Consider the following 17,088-nt stretch of genomic DNA (forward strand, 5'->3'; position numbering starts at 1 on the left):
AGGTGGGTGGATCACTTGAGATCAGGAATTCAAGACCAGCCTGGCCAACATGGTGAAACCCCGTCTATAAAAATTTAGCTGGGTGTGGTGGCGCGAGCCTGTAATCCCAGCTACTCAGGTGGCTGAGGCAGGAGAATGGCTTGAACCTGGGAGGCGGAGGTCACAGTGAGTTGAAATCGTGCCACTGCACTCTAACCTAGATGACAGAGCAAGACTCTGTCTCAAAAATAAATAAAATTTATTTTAAAAAATTTCTATGGATCTGAGTCGTCCAGGAAAGCAAAATAAAAAAATAAAAATTTTTAAACTTGTAAATGACTTAAGAGAAACACTCTATTCCATAATACAGTTATAATGTATCAAACTCCTGAACATCTCCTATTGCCCAGCAAACTGCTAGGTTCTTGACACTAGTAAGAAATGTTAACCTATCTGTAAGCAGTTGTCCTAAGAGTCAGTCCCTACCTCCCCGCATTTTGTTTCTGTATACTTTACAGTATTTGCCACTAATTTTTTTTCCTTCTTCCATTTCAACAGAATGTCAATTGCCCAATTGAGTGCTTCATGCCTTTAGATGTACAAGCTGACAGAGAAGATTCCCGAGAGTAAATCTTTCCAACCCAGAGGAACAAGCATGTCTCTCTGCCAAGATCCATCTAAACTGGAGTGATGTTAGCAGCCCCATCTTAGAGTTCTTGTTTCTTTCTTAAACCCTTTGCTCTGGAGGAAGTTCTCCAGCTTCCGCTCAATTCACAGCTTCTCCAAGCATCACCCTGGGGTGTCCCGAGAGTCTTCTCATAAATGAGGGCTGCACATTGCCTGTTCTGCTTCAAAGTATTCAATGCCGCTCAGTATTATCAATGAAGTGATTCTAACTTGTGATTTGATTTGGGATCAATAGGAAAGCATATGCAGCCAACCAAGATGCAAAATGTATTGAAATGCTATCACCAAAATTTTAAGTAGGAAAGTTACCCAAACACTTCTGCTCTCACTTAAAGTGTCTGGCCCGCGATACTGTAAGAACAGCATGTCCTGTTACCGTGGTATTTTAAATATCCACAGTACTCACTTTTTCCGAACGATCCTAATAATTGCCTAGAAATATCTTTCTCTTACCTGTTATTTATCAATTTTTCCCAGTATTTTTATATGGAAAAAATTGTATTGAAAACACTTAGTATGCAGTTGATAAGAGGAATTTGGTATAATTATGGTTGGTGATTATTTTTTATACTGTATGTGCCAAAGCTTTACTACTGTGGAAAGACAACTGTTTTAATAAAAGATTTACATTCCACAACTTGAAGATCATTTATTTGATATAAGATACTTTGAGGGGATGTGAATGTTCTTTTTCAATTCAGCAAACATTTGAAAATCTATACTGTGCAAGTCTCTCTAATTGTTGATTTCAGTACAAGATTTTCTAAGTCAGTTGCTACAAAAACACAGATTGGTTTTCGTCAGTTCATCTCTTCACTAATGGAAACAGCTTTATATTTTCTGCTTTAATAGATTTAGGTGGACTCAACTATTTATTAAAATTGCTAGTTTACTCTTTAGAAGTATAATCAAAATAACCTGTAGTTGCTCTTTTCTAACCATTATAATTCATCCCTTCCTCCCTCCACCTGTCCTTCATTAAATAAAACTCTGTTCAAAGAGAGTACCTACGAGAAAAATAAAGATGACTAAGATATTAAAAGTATTTGAAGGCCAGGCACGGTGGCTCACACCTATAATCTCAGCACTTTGGGAGGCTAAGGCAGGTGGATCACCTGAGGTCAGGAGTTCAAGACCAGCCTGACTAAAATGGTGAAATCCCATCTCTACCAAAACTACAAAAAATTAGTTGGGCGTGGTAGCGGGCACCTATAATCTAAGCTACTGGGGAGGTTTAGGCAGGAGAATCCCTTGAACCCGGGAGGTGGACGTTGCAGTGAGCCAAGGTTGTGCCATTGCACTCCAGCCTGGGCAACATGAGCAAAACTCCGTCTCAAAAGAAAAAAAAAAGTATAGTATAGAGGAGTTTTGTCTTAGGGCTACCTCATGGCATGATAACCCCAATCTAGCATGTCTTACTTTGGGTCAACTGACACTTTCAGCATGGCTTGATAAACTCCCAGCTAAACAACAGTTTGTTTACTAGTGATCTGTAAAGGTAATTTCTTTTTCAATTTAACATTGAGCAAACAAACTTTGGAATTAAATCTGACATTCAGGCCGGGCACAATAGCTCATTCCTGTAATCCCAGCACTTTGGGAGGCTGAGGCAGGCGGATCACCTGAGGTCAGGAGTTTGAGACCAGCCTGGCCAACATGGTGAAACCCTGTCTCTATAAAAATACAAATATTACCAGGAGTGGTGGTGGGCACCTGTAGTCCCAGCTACTTGGGAGGCTGAGGCAGGAGAATGGCTTGAAGTGGGGAGGCGGAAGTTGCAGTGAGCCAAGATGGCACCATTGAACTCCAGCATGGTAGACAGAGCGAGATTCTGTTTCAAAAAAATAAATAAATAAATGTGACATTCAGAATAGTAAATAGTGGCACTGCAAATAGTTAATTATTAATTAGTAAAAAATTAGTTCATAATAAGACATGCAAAGAACTTTTTAAATATGCTATTGTACAGTGAAATAAAGTATTTCAATAAATACCTGGCAAAGAATATTTAAGCTTAATACAGAAAGATACTTCCTCATGGTTCATTTGAAAATATACTAACACGCATTTGAATTGATTTACAGTTTATAAAATGCTTTGACATTTAGCCATCTCATTTAAGGGAGGTTTTACAGCTTAATTTTACAGGGAAGGAAGCTCAGATGAGGTTTCCTTAGCAAAATACAGACCCAGACCCTGGGCTTCTATTTAACATTACTGATCTTTCAGCTTTATCGGCCCAATCGTACCAAGAGAGCTGCTCTGTATGTTTTTAAAAAATCATAGAAAGTACAAATTAAGGTGATATTCAATGACCATCTCACATGTGGGTCATCACTGCACCCTGGAAAGAGAATGTCATCTCAGTACCAATCTACACACTGTGGGAAGGGACACTCCCTAAGACATGTGCTGCAGACAGTAAGCTGGTGCCTCCACATTCATAGGTGAGCTGGTAAAGCAGGCCCTTCATCTGAATCTTGCTTAAAGGCCTTTCTATCTAAAAACATAAGGAAAGAGCCACTTTGGGTTGAGACTGATGATGCTTCAAACCACTTGCCTAACTACAAACCTAAAAATATTTACCCTAAAATGCAGTGTAAGGGCTGGGAATTGTGGTTCACACCTGTAATCCCAGTACTTTGAGATGCCGAGGTGGGAGTATTGCTTGAGCTCAGGAGTTTGAGGCCAGCCTGGGTAACATAGTGAGATCTCTGTCTACAAAAAATAAAAAATTAGCCAGGCATGGTGACACTCCTGCGGTTCCCGAAACTCGGGAGGCTGAGACAGGAGAATCGTTAGAACGCAGGAGGCGGAGGCTGCAGTGAGCTGAGATCATGCTTTTGCACTCCTGCCTAGGTGACAGAGTGAGACTTTGTCTCAAGAAAAAAACAAAACAAAACAAAACGCAGTTTAAGCAAATCCACTTGGATTGCATTAACTAAATGGATAGCAAGCCCCTTTACTTTTATGTTGAAATGTAAAAAGCCTCAAGTTCCACACTTAAGGTCAGGGAAAAATATCACCTTTTCCAAAATGTCTGTTGGACTCTCCAAAGTAATATGTTAAATTTATGAATAAACAAATAGCAAATTAAACAAATTTACATGGCCTTTTCTTTTAGCATCACAATGCAAGAATGATAAAACTTTGTTTTGTACTGACTATTTCTCAGCAAATAGTATAGTATAGAAAAGTTTTGTCTTAGGGAAACCCCATGGTATGATAACTCAATCTAATATGTCTTTTTTTTTTTGAGACAGAGTCTCACTTTGTTGCCCAGGCTGGAGTGCAATGGCATGATCTCAGCTCACTGCAACCTCTACCTCCCGGGTTTAGGCAATTCTCCTGCCTCAGCCTCCCAAGTAGCTGGGATTACAGGTGTGTGCCATCACGCTTGGCTAATTTTTTTTTTTTCTATTTTTAGTAGGGACGGGGTTTCACCATGTTGATCAGGCTGGTGTCGAACTCCTGATCTTGTGATCTGCCCGCTTTGGCCTCCCCAAGTTCTGGGATTTCAGGCATGAGCCACTGCACCCAGCTCTAACATAGCTTACTTCGTGTCAGCTAACACTTTTAGCATGGCTTGATAAACTCCCAGGTAAGGTTTGTTTACTCCTGATCTCAAACACGAAAACAAAGTATTTCCAAAGATCTTTTTACCATTTTTACTGATTCAGGTTATTGCTTCCCCTGAGAATTGTTTTAAGCAGGTCAGATTGAAAAAGCATTACTAAAAGAAAAACCTAGATTTAGGCAAGAAACTGACAATTCAAGAAAAATTCATAAAACTAATAAATATTAATCAGACTTTAAAAATAAATATCATTGTTTGAAAGTTTTATATTGCCTTGCTACACTTGATTTGTAATAAAATGTATTATTATATTTTATAGTTTTCAGCACTAATAACCTAAGTGAATTATGCAAATAAGTCTGTATAATAACATCGCTATACACCTGTAGGGCACCCTTTCTATGGAGGTGAATAAAGAAATGATCAGGGGAAAATTACAAGTATAGGAAATGACTTTTCTATTTAATTATATTTCCATTGAAACTTCTATTCCATTTCTAGTGGTATGAAACTCATTAAAGTGATTAAGAAACATCACATCAGCACATTTAAGTGCTGAAATTGCTTCCTATTTAGTAAGTTCCCGTTACTGTGGTAGGGAATGTGGCAGGTTACAATTCAAAAATCCCATTTTCAAAGGAGACAATTCAACTATTAAGAAAAAAAAAAAAGATCACTGTTGGGACTTCCCATGTTTGGAAACATTTAAAGATGACCATTAGCACTGATACAGCAGCAGAACACAAAGATGACCTTGCACAAACTAAGAAAATTGTTTTCAAGAATATATGGCACTTACACTTGAGACGCAAGTTGTTTTCATTATCACATCGTCTCGCTCCATGTCCTCATTAAAATAAAAGATTCAATTTGAATTGCAAACAGAAACCTATATAAATTACAAATGAAGTGAAGAAAGTATGTAATAAAAGAGCAAGAGAAACAGGGCTTCAGCTAAAGTCTCAAATGGGAAATTCCTTTTTTAATGCTCCTCAGTAGACTCAGGTATGAGTTATTAAAGCATGTTTTACATTTCCTTGAATTCCTTTTTACTTACTCTTTAGAGACATGTAGGTTTTAACAATCTCGGGAGCCAAATTTATCTCTAAAATAGCTCGTGTGCAGCCCCCAGAGAACTGAAATTAGCATTGGCTGAAGCTGAACAAGGCAGCCAGCCCAGAGTGATGGACTGGGGCTGGCGTCACCTTGTCCTGAAGCTACACACCACAGCAAGCTCCCTTAGGCAAAATCCATCAAAGGCCAAGGAATCTCCCACTGAAGTCTTTGCAACCTTGTACTTTGCAAGTGGCCATTTCATTGCAGAATGAAGCGCTGCCTTTGCCAGGAGACTGCTAGACAGGACTTTACAATGAAACTTGCCCATCTCCGTAATTCAGCTTTAGATGTAAGATGCTAAGCCAAGTGCTGGAAAGCTATTTTTGACTCAAAAACGTTGGTGGAGGAACTGGAACCGTCATTCATTGCTGGTGGAAATGTAAAATGGTGTGGCTGCTGTGGAAAACAGCCTGGCAGCTCTTCAAAAAGTTAAACAGTCACCATAAGACTTCACAATTCCACTCCTAGATATACACTCGAGAAGAAAACATATGTTCACACAAAAACTTGTACACAAATGCTCCTGGCAGCATCGTTTCTAATAGCCAAAACACAGAAACAATCCAAATGTCCATCGACTGATGAGTGGATCAGCAAAAGGTGGTATATCCATATAATGAAATAATATTTGATCACAAAAGGAACATGCATGCTGCAACATGAACCTTTAAAATATTATGCTAAGTTGAAGCCAGACACAAAAGAGCACATATTGTGTGATCCCATGCATGCGAAATGTCCAGAAAAGGCCAATCTATAGAAACAAAAAGTAGATTTATGGTTGCCAGGAGCTGGGGTGAAGGGGAAATGGACAGTGATGGCTAAGAGGCACAATTACCTTTTGGGGTGATGAAAACTTTATGGAATTAGATAGTGGTGACTGTCGTACAATTTTGTGACTATACTGAAAACTGCCGAACAATATACTTCAAAATGATTTGGATGGTGAATTCTACATTATGTAAATTTTATCTTAAAAAAATACCACTTTAGTTATAGGAAACCTGATTTTTGCTCCTTCATGAGGAAAAGGTGTGGGGAAAAAGTAGATGAAGGCTGAAGGAACTCAGTGACTTTGTGGCTACCAGTTTGGAAACTAAAACAAAACTATTCATAAATATACACTTATTATGTTTCATAATTTCCACTGGTAATCTTCCACTAGTTCCTATGCTTCTATATACACAGTTATGAAACTAATAATTAGCATCTTTTTTAAACAGTATTTATCATGACTCAGGTGGTATTTTAAGTGCCCGTAATATTTTCTCTCATTTGCTCTTTAGAGCAACTCTAAGATGTCTGTATTGTTTTCATCTCATTTACAAATAGAAAGTGAGGGAAAGGCAAAGTGAATCACCCAAACATCACACAGCTAGTAAGTAGCAGAGCTGGGACTAGAACCTGATAGACAGACTAGCTCCAGAATATGTGCTTTTGGCCAGCAGTTATTCGGCCTTTTGGAAAAGTGAATCTATCCCCATTTTATAGGAGAATCAAACTCCAAGAGGTTTAAGTTATGTGCCCAAGATCACTCACCTACTGACTGGCAAAACAAGGTAGCGATTACCCTAAGAGGCACAAAGACAGTTTCCTAGAGGGAGAGGAGTAGTGATGAAGGACAGGAACGTGGGGACTTTCTAGCAAAATTCCCTTCTTGACCTGGTTGGTGGTGACACATGTTTGCTTAAAAATTATACTTTAGGCTGGGCATGGCGGCTCACACCTGTAATCCTAGCACTTTGGGGCACTGAGTGGGTGGATCACAAAGTCAAGAGACAGCCTGGCAACAGAGTGAGACTCTGTCTCCAAAAAAAAAAAAATTATACTTTAAATGATAAATGTTTCATGCACTTTTCTATATGCATACTTTATTACAATTTCTTTTAAAGAAAATTTGTATCTGGCACCATGTTTGGCAAAAATAAGATACAAAAATGTCCAAGAATGGGCCAGGCGCAGTGGCTCACACCTATAATCCCGGCACTTTGGAAGGTCGAGGTGGGTGGATTACGTGGTCAAGAGATTGAAACTATCCTGGCCAACATGGTGAAACTCCAACTCTACTAAAAAATACAAAAATTGGCTGGGGGTGGTGGCAAGTGCCTACGGTCCCAGATACTGGGGAGGTGGAGGCAGTAGAACCACTTGAACCCAGGAGGTGGAGGTTGCAGTGAGCCAAGATCGCATTACTGCACTCCAGCCTGGTGACAGAGGGAGACTCCATCTCAAGACAAACAAACAAACAAAAGTCCAAGAATGGAAGGCACTGGGAGCTTAAAGACCTGCAGGATTCTGTACTAAGGAAGGCACATAGGCTGGGCTTTAGAAAGAAGGTGGCCTGGAGAGAAGCAGGTGTCAAAGGACAAGGGAAACGGAGGAAGACTGGAGGATCCCTTTCATGCACTGCTTTCTCCCTGTGCCCAGGGGGTCCCCCAGTAGAAATACACTCAGCATTCGTCAGGGCGTTGTTACATTACGGATCTCTGTCCTTCTGTATCATGGAAACAACAGACATAAGATCAATATGCATTTCACTTAAACACCAGTGAAACTCCAGTCTTGACATTTCAAATGATTTAACCATATTAGACACAGACATGTTAATGCGGTTCCAGTTCCAGACCCTCCCAAAGTGCTCAACTTCCCTGGTTACTGGCTACCTCCACCAAGATTAACTTGAGTACATATAAAGGAAAACACCACCTCACAGAGCAACAAAATATGAGGAACCCAGGGAGTGAGCTTGCATGCGAGGGCTGGCACTTTGGCTTAAGGCAGGACACTGCTTTTTTTTGGCATAAGGCAGGGAAGTGAGACAGTAAAATGAGAAAGGAATTGCTGACAGCCCTAAACGGAGTCGTTTTCTAGAGTGAAGAATGGTTGTTTTTGCTGCTTGGGTGCTCCTCCCCAGGGTTCACTCAAACCTGCCCTTCCTGAACCCCGTGGGGCTGGCAAGGAGGGCATCAGCTGTTCTGGCTCAAGCCTGCTGGGTGGCCAATATTAGGAACAATGAATTCACAGGCCAACATACCACAACACTTGAGTAAAGAGATTTTAAAAGAAAAGTAACATACCAAATTGCAGATTCTAACGGAAGTAGAAATAGTAAAACAAAGCTAGAAAGATGATACCAACAATTGGAAAAGAAAACCAGAAATATGTGAAGTCAAAAATCTATCTTCTGAAATAAAGGGCTCAATGGACGGGACACAGAGCAGAATGGATACAAAGTAGGAATTCATGAGTAAACGGGAAGAGCAGACGAAAGAAATCTGGACGGACAAGTAAAAGAAAATGAAATATAAAACATAAAAGAAAGATCGGTGGAGTGAGGGTAAACAGAAGCCTTAGAAAGTCTGGTCTTAAAAAAAGGCTAGGAGAAAATGGAACCCCAAGTGCAGGAATCAACAAGAATTTGGAATGGGCTGGGGTGGGGTGATGGGGGAGTTACAGCTTTTAGCTTATTAGAGGAAATACAGCTGTACATTCTAAACAATGTTAAGAAAGAAATTAAAAGCGGGTCAAACTTTATAAGATACTAAGAATAAGGCTCAAACATATCAATAATTGAATACAAATGGGCTGAGTGCAAATGGAAAGGTTGACAAAAAGCGTTAAAGGAAACCCAAATCCAAAATCAGTCATAACTTTAAACATGTGTCCACAGTGTTAGCCTCAAATATGCATGAAGTGAACATTTATAAACCTGCAGGAAGAAACTGGAACACTCATCTTCATGGAGGGCAGTTTCAAAACCTTTTTCTAAATTCTCAATAAATCCAACTAAAAAAAATTTCTTATATATTGTACCGCTATCGATAGATAAGAAAGGAGCAGAGGCACCAACGAAACGACATCACAGGAATGTAACGGCACAGCCCCGCATGCGGGCAACTGTGGGATCCAAAATCTTCAACTGACCACAAGAAAAAAATCTAAAAAGGAGAAACCGGTTACTGAAGACACGTGAGACATGCCAATCAAATGCAGTGTATGTAGTAGGCTCGGTTTTTACAACCAAAAAACTGGAAAAAAAAAAAAGGCCATTGGGTGAGATCTAAAAATGATTGGGTATTTGATACTCAAAATGGCTTAGCCTTTTAGTATGATACTAGAATGTGGTTATACATTTTTTTTTTTTTTTTTGGACAGAGTTTTGCTCTTGTTGCCCAGGCTAGAGTGCAATGGCGCAATCTCGGCTCACTGCAACCTCCGCCTTGGGGTTCAAGCAATTCTCCTGCCTCAACCTCCCAAGTAGCTGGAACTACAGGCACACAACATTAATATTTAGTATTTTTAGTAGAGGCGGCGTTTCACCATGTTGGCCAGGCTGGTCTCGAACTCCTGACCGCAGGTGATCCGTAGTACCACCTCGGCCTCTCAAAGTGCTGGGATTACAGGTGTGAGCCACCGTGCCTGGCCTGTTATCTAATAATCTTAGATTTACAGAAAAAACTGTGAGGATACATCACACCTAATTTCCCCTTTTATTAGTATTTTACATTAGTATGGTACATTTAATACAATTAGTGAACGAATATTGATACATATTAACTAAACATTTTAGATTTTCTTGGTTTTTACCTAATGTCCTTTTTCTGTTCCAGGACACCACATTGCATTTAGTCATCACATCTCCTTAGGCCCCTCTAAGCATGAGTTTCTCATGCTTCTCTTCTTTTTGGTGACCTTGACAGAGGGAAGGTATTTTGTAGAAAGTCCTTCAGCTAGGTTATATCTGACATTTTTCTCATGATTAGGCTGAGTACAGGGTTTTGGAAAGAAGACCAAAAAGGTAAAGTGCCATTCTCCCATTCTGAGGTACTTCCTAACAGCAGGACATTATTGCTGTTGACCTTGATCATCTGGCTGAGAAAGTGTTTGTCAGGTTTCTCCACTGTAGCTACTGTTTTATTCCCATGATTAACTTGATTTCCATACTATCCTCTTTGAAAGCAAGTCACTGTGTGCAGGCCACACTTAAGAGCTGAGAGTTATGCCCATCTTAAAGCTAGAGTATTGATGTAAATTACTAGAATTCTGCATGGGAGTTGTATATTCTCCATTTATTTATTCTTCATTTATGTGAAGAACACTACAAACATGAGCCACCATGCCCAGCTAATTAAAAAATTTCTTTTTAGAGATGAGGATGTCGCTACGTTGCCCAGGCTGGTCTTGAACTCCTGGCCTCAAGCGAGCCCCACAAAGTGCTGGGATTATAGACAGGAGACACAGTGCCCAGTCTATTCTCATTATCATACCCTTAATGTTAACCTTTGTTCAAGCCAAAGAGCCATCAAAAAGACAATGCACACTTAGTTTATAAAATCTGTGTTTGCTATTTACTGCTACGTAACAAATGGCTGCAGAACTCTGTGGCTTACAACAGTATGCATCTCTCTGTACCGATGGGTCAGGGATTCGAGAGCTCTTTTTGGACAGTTCTGGCTCAGATCATGTGTTGCCTGGGACTGGAGCTGAAGAATCCACTTCTGAGGTGGCTCACTCGTGTGGCTGGCAGCTAATGTAAGCAAGATGGCTCCTCTCCTTGCAGAGGGCTGCTTAAACCTTACAACACAGTCTTGGCTTATCCCAGAGGATAATCCAAGAAACTAAGGCTGAAGTTGCAATGCATTAGGGACCTCAAAAGCCATGATTTTTCTGCAGTATTTTATTGATCACACAAGTCAGCCTTGTTTCAATGTGGGCAGGTACTATGCAGGGGTGGGATGATGACCCAGTGTAGAAATAACTTGAAAGGACTCATCTGTGAAGGTGAATGATGGCAAAGGGTTTCCGTCGACCACAGGTGCAGTGCATGTGAATGGTCAGGAGCACACAGGCAGCACATACAGATGCACAGTTCGGTCCTGCCTGACGAAGGAAGGCACTGCCCTCCCACTGTGCCCACTGCAGTGATGAGCCTGTGATTGGAATATTGGATACAATTTCTGAGAACCAAACATTGATTACATTTTTATGCAGCTCCAGAGGGCGAATCTAGGGCTGCTGAAACTCTGGGAAACATTTCACTTAGCACTGAGAAAAACTATGCATCACATTATCCATAGAGGGGGTCAACAAAACCTACTAATCCCCTCTAAGGTTCCAGCTCACAGGTGACAATCTGCTGTGTTTGGAAAGTAGACAAGCAAACTTCTCAGGAGTGTGATGAAAAACAAACAGCACGAGAAGACTTCTCTAGGAGGAAGCATGCAGCTTTAAGGCACGTGTGCCAGGTTCTCTGGCTGCTCAGTTCTTCTGGTTCCCGTGAATGTTTGTGTTTCACACAGGCAGTGCTGTGGGATGGGCTGAGCTCAGGCAGGCAGGGGTGCTCTGGAATTCCTCAACTATGTATAATGTGTCAGTTGAAAGAGCCTGTATCTTTAACATAAAACACAACTACCAAAAACAATGGATCGATCTAGTGATTAAGATGTACTGTTTTATTTTTTTAAAAAGTTATTCTCAAAGTTTCACGTGTGACTCTTCACCTACATATAAACAAACCATAAAACAGGGTGTGATAAAATCAGTGGTGGAAGAGCCGAAGGTTCGTATGAGCGAGGATGATTCCCAGTTCATCGCAGGCCTCAATCACAACTTTGTCAGCAGCAGAGCCGGAGGGAGCCGCGATGTACGCCACACCACTCTGGGGGAAGTATATTGATTTTCAAAATGCAATCTCATGTAAAAATCTGCAGAACTCAGAATCCCCCTCTAAAAAGCATAAGCTAACAAAGATCCACTCCGTCAAAAAGGCAAAATAACAGGATTTGGGTTTTCCATACATCCAATGGAGAAGTCAAATGATTCTCTGAATATTACTAGTATCATACTGCCACACCTTTTAAAAATCAAAAGCAGGGTTTCTGAAACAGTTTCTACATAATGGCTCAAGTCTGGGCAAATGCACCCAATTCTATACTTACCCTTTTAGCTCTGTCTACATTATCTCTGAAAGGGAAGAAGGCATCAGAGCTGACAGAAACTTCACTCAGTTTGTCAACCCATTCCTTCTTCTCTGCCTCAGTGAGTAATTCAGGGACTTCCTCAAACAGGGCCTTCCACTTTATCAAATCTTCATCCTATTCAGGGAGAAAGAAAGGAAGGAGCTTAGCCTGACATCATCTTTAGTTCCACTTGGTGCAAATCACCACGCCAGTAAGCACCTGGGCATTTTTCCTAGGACTTCTTCATTGTAAATAATGACCATTAGTTACATGGGGGTTCACATATCTAGAATCTCAACTGATGCTTTTAGAAACATTTTCATTAAGGAAAAAAAGTGATTCTAAGTTTACCAAATAAAGATAATACCATTTTGCTTTCTAAATCAGTTTATTATAAATAAATATATTTATTTTTGGCTAAGCTACTTACATAAAAATATATTGTTTTAAAATCTTTAATTTAAATCTACTTCGTATCTACTACTTTATGTCTATTAGACTATTGTTTAATTTAAATCCACCACTTTGGCACTGCTGTAGCAAAGGAGGCAAATAGTAAATTGTATTCCGGTTAGGCGTGGTGGCTCATGCCTGGAATCCCAGTACTTTGGAGGCCAAGGCAGGCAGATCACAAGGTCAAGAGATCAAAACTGCCCTGGCCAACATGGTGAAACTCCGCCTCTATTAAAAATACAAAAATTTATCTGAGCGTGGTGATGCGCACCTGTAGTCCCAGCTACTCAGGAGGCTGAGGCAGGAGAACTGCTTGAACTCCGAGGCACAGGTTGCAGTGAGCCAAGATCGCACCACTGCATTGCAGCCTGGAGACAGAGCAAGACTCTCAGAAATGGAAAAAAAAAAAAAAAAAAGAAAGAAAGAAAAAAAGAGAAAATTGTATTCCAAGGTTTTTTTTTTTAAAAACCCTCCATATCCAATCTAAGAAAAAGATGATGAATGTTCTAGAACTACATTTATACAAAAATTATTCTAAATATAAAATCAGTTGTAGACAAAACATGATTCATAATATTTGTTATGGTTTGAATGTGTGTATCCCCTCCAAAATTTATGTTGAAACTTAATCCCCAATACAACCGTATTAAAAAGCAGGGTCTTTCCAAGGTTATTAGGCGACGAGGGTGGGGCCCTCATGAATGGATTATGGACTTATAAAAGGGCTTCAAGGGGAGTCTGCCGCTTCTGTGAAGTGAGGACACAGTGTTTGTCCTCTCCAGAGAGGGGGCTGTGCCATCTTGGAAGCAGGGGGTAGTCCTCCCCAGACTTTCAACCTGCCAGTACCTTAATCTGGGACGTTATAGCCTCCAGAACTATGAGAAGTAAGTGTCTATGGTTTGTAAGTTGCCCAGACTGCAGTATTCTGTCATAGCGGCACAAACAGACTAAGACAGTCATACTATACAAGGTGCTTCCACCTTGGGTGATGTTGTAGCTTGGACATACTTTTTATTCTTGACTTCCAGGACTCTTTCAGCACTAGTAGCAGAGGTTGACTGGTAATATCAAACAGAAAAATCCAAGTATCAAAGTTAAAAAAAAAAAAGATATTTAAAGTACCTCAGTTACATTCTGCAGCCTCACTCTTCAATGACACTTATGTTGATTCCTGCTTCTCAGCAAAAACTGAGGGTACTCAACTGGCTTTCAGAAGACCATCTACTTTTTTGGGGGGACGGAGGTTTGCTCTATCACCAGGCTGGAGTACAGTGGCACGTTTTCGGCTCACTGCAACCTCTGACTCCATGCAAGCGATTCTCCTGCCTCAGCCTCCCCAGTAGCTGGGATTACAGGTGCACACCACCACACCCAGCTAGCTGATTTTTGTATTTTTAGTAGAGATGTGGTTTGGCCATGTTGACGAGGATGGTCTTGATCTCCTGACCTCGTGATCCACCTGCGCCCAGCCAAGACCATCTACTTTTTGATTAGCAAGCTTCATTTTCCTTCCAGTATTTTGTTGGGCACTCAGTATGTCCAGAAACTGGGCTAGATCTCTTTTGGCAGGCTACCTACCTAACGTTTGCAACTGTAATGTTTCCACATACCTTCTTCAAACAGAAGAACATGAAATGTACAAAATATATCAAGTTATTAATGGCATACGTAGAGAATGTGGTGGGGGAAGATCCTGGGGCTACCTGCTATCAGGCAATTTGTATTTTTAATTTTTTTTTTTTTGAGATCACCTTGTTGCCCAGATTGGAGTGCAATGGTGCCATCTCGGCTCACTGCAACCTCCACCCCCTGGTTCAAGTGATTCTCCTGCCTCAGTCTCATGAGTGGCTGGGATAACAGGTGTCCGCCACCACGCCCAACTGATTTTTTGTATTTTTTTTAGTAGACAGAGTTTCACCATGTTGGCCAGGCTGGTCTTGAACTCCCGACCTCATGATCTGCCCGCCTCGGACTCCCAAAGCGCTGGGATTTACAGGCGTGAGCCACGACTCCTGGCAATTTGTAGTTAATATTCAGTATAAACCCATCGGACAGCAAGCACCATGCTGAACACAGTGGCAGACACCTCAACGTAAGTGAAAAGCGGTCCTCGTCAAGAAAAACTTGTAAGTACAAATATACAAACCTACACCAAGGCTGTGACTTAAAAAGACAGAGGTCTGTGGTTTCAGAAAGGGGTCAAAAACAATGAAAAAAGTTACACGAGACAGAAGAAAATGAGAAACGTGTAACAAGCTTCAGTGATCAATTTTAGACAATGTAGAATTTCGGAAAATATCTTTTTCTCTGTGTGATGATGAAATTAAAATCGGTTACACATAAAGGGGTGAACTGAATATGAACACAGCCCAGAACCCAACAAGTCTTTTACCTCGCCAATGGTTCCAGTCACGTATTGATCGATGGCATTGGAGATTTCTGCTCTCTTCACTCCCGTTTTAAACTTCATCGAGAGCACTCGTGGATGGTGTCTAAGCCACCAGTAGTTTGCCTTATCTCCTGCAAGGCGGGTGCAGTGTATACGAGACTGCTGTCCGGCTCCAATGCCGATAACCTGAGGAACACGGACATGAAAGTGAACACCTCTTCCAACAACGCTTTCTTCTCAAAAGGATCTTTTGTGCACATTCTCCAAAACCTGTTAGTCTTGTGGAAGAACATATCAGGCCAAAATAAGAGAAATATACATAATTTTTAAGTCAATAAAGGAGGGGGTGTAAGACATTTATAACTACTATTTATACCTCTTCAGTGATATTTGACATATGACTATTAACATTCTAGAACTCAATCAAATTGATGGTTTGAGGCCAAAAAAAAAAAAAAGAGTTAAAATAAATGACCAATGCTGGGTGCATTGGCACGTGCCTGTAATCCCAGCACTTTGGGAGGCCAGGACAGAAGGATCGCTCGAGCCCAGGAGACCAACCTGGGCAAGATGGCAACATCCCATCTCTACGAAAAAAAAAAAAATAGCTGGGGGTGGTGGTGCACACCTGTAGTCCCAGCAAGTCAGGAGGCTGAAGTGGGAGGATCGCTTGAGCCCAGGAGTCCAAAGCTACAGTAAGCTGTAAGCGTGTCACTGTATTCTGGCCTGGACGACAGAGCAAGATGCTCTCTACAAAAAATATCAATAAATAAAACCAATGACCACAAAAATAACTACGACTATTCAAAAGTCTTTGTTGGCTCCAGTGTATAAATTACATTAAAATATCAACTCTCAGAAATTGAGATAAGGATCTGACATGAGCAACTAAAAGTAGAAACAATTCCACCAGGTAAAATGTTCTTCCTTCCTTCCTCTATTTCTATGCGTTGAATTCTAAGCACCAAGGGCTTTAATGCACAGGTGTGTTTTCTGGTTTTAGTTCCTATAATGAACAGTCCCTCAGCTGTCTGCCCAAGTCTGTCTCTTTCTGAGCACAGATGCTGGCAACCCTGCCCACGGCTATAAGAGAATAAAAGAGACCACAAACACCTGTGCAGCCTGCTCCTCCTGGACATCAGGAATGAAGCACTCATTCTACATAGACTTGCACAACTTCTTAGAACCTGACACCAGTAGACACAATCTCCCAGGAGTTTGTACTACAGAGACTGGCAATCTGGGGTCTTCCAGGCCATAGGTGAATTCACATCCCCCTGCCTCCCCATCACTTGTGGGCCAAATAATTTAACAAATGCCAAGAGGTAAGCTCAGGACACTGTGTGAAAAGGCTAGCAGAGACCTCAGAGATGAACCAGCTCAATCTTGTATTTCGAGGCTCGGGACACTGGGGAAGAAGTTCAGCATCTTGCTTAACATCACACAGTGAGAAATGTTTGGTATTTTATTGCGGCAGTGGTCACATACTGTGAAATTTGTGAAAACTGGTCAAACTGTACATTTAAAAAGGTGAATTCTACTGTATACAAATTATGCTTCAATAAACCTGATTTTAAAGATCAGGTTAACTCCCAGTCCAGCAGTCTTTCTTACTCAGCAGATTCTTGATAAGACAACATAAGAAATAATGTGAAAATACCCTGCACTCTGCAAAAATAAAGGCTGGCGGGTGGCAGTGACATTCCTTACCTCTCTTCCCTGGAAATACTACCAGTGGGGGAAAAGGAGAGTAAATAATCCAGTTTTGTAGCAGCTCGTAGAGTCTCACTAATCCAAAATGTGCCAACCCACTCGAGGCAAGAAGAAACACGACTAATTTGAGTACCTGGTTCCAAAGATATTTTCTGATCATCATTAGTTTTAACAGTCCACCAAGGTACTGAGGAAACGCTGACAAACCCAAAAGA

General features: G+C 40.9%; 2 protein-coding genes across 21 annotated transcripts in view; one reads left to right on the plus strand and one right to left on the minus strand.

Annotated features, from left to right (window-relative positions):
* The window catches only part of FN1 (fibronectin 1), a 75,500-nt gene extending 74,197 nt beyond the window's left edge, over positions 1-1,303 (plus strand). For all 20 annotated transcript variants that reach the window (XM_012445849.3, XM_012445852.3, XM_064373015.1 and 17 more), the window contains one exon: positions 538-1,303. In XM_012445849.3, coding sequence (XP_012301272.2) covers positions 538-609 — 72 coding nt within the window. In that variant the 3' untranslated portion in view covers positions 610-1,303. The remainder of the gene's footprint in view (positions 1-537) is intronic.
* A 9,381-nt stretch (positions 1,304-10,684) lies between these two features.
* The window catches only part of ATIC (5-aminoimidazole-4-carboxamide ribonucleotide formyltransferase/IMP cyclohydrolase), a 42,786-nt gene continuing 36,382 nt past the window's right edge, over positions 10,685-17,088 (minus strand). The window contains exons 14-16 of the mRNA XM_021666966.2: positions 15,164-15,346; positions 12,298-12,453; positions 10,685-12,017 (exon numbers count right to left, since the gene is read on the minus strand). Of these exons, the coding sequence (XP_021522641.2) occupies positions 11,898-12,017; positions 12,298-12,453; positions 15,164-15,346 (459 nt within the window). The 3' untranslated portion in view covers positions 10,685-11,897. The remainder of the gene's footprint in view (positions 12,018-12,297; positions 12,454-15,163; positions 15,347-17,088) is intronic.

This window comes from Aotus nancymaae, unplaced genomic scaffold, assembly GCF_030222135.1.
Source record: "Aotus nancymaae isolate 86718 unplaced genomic scaffold, 86718_ANA_hifiasm-v0.15.2.pri h1tg000008l, whole genome shotgun sequence".
In the NCBI taxonomy this organism is placed as follows: domain Eukaryota; kingdom Metazoa; phylum Chordata; class Mammalia; order Primates; family Aotidae; genus Aotus; species Aotus nancymaae.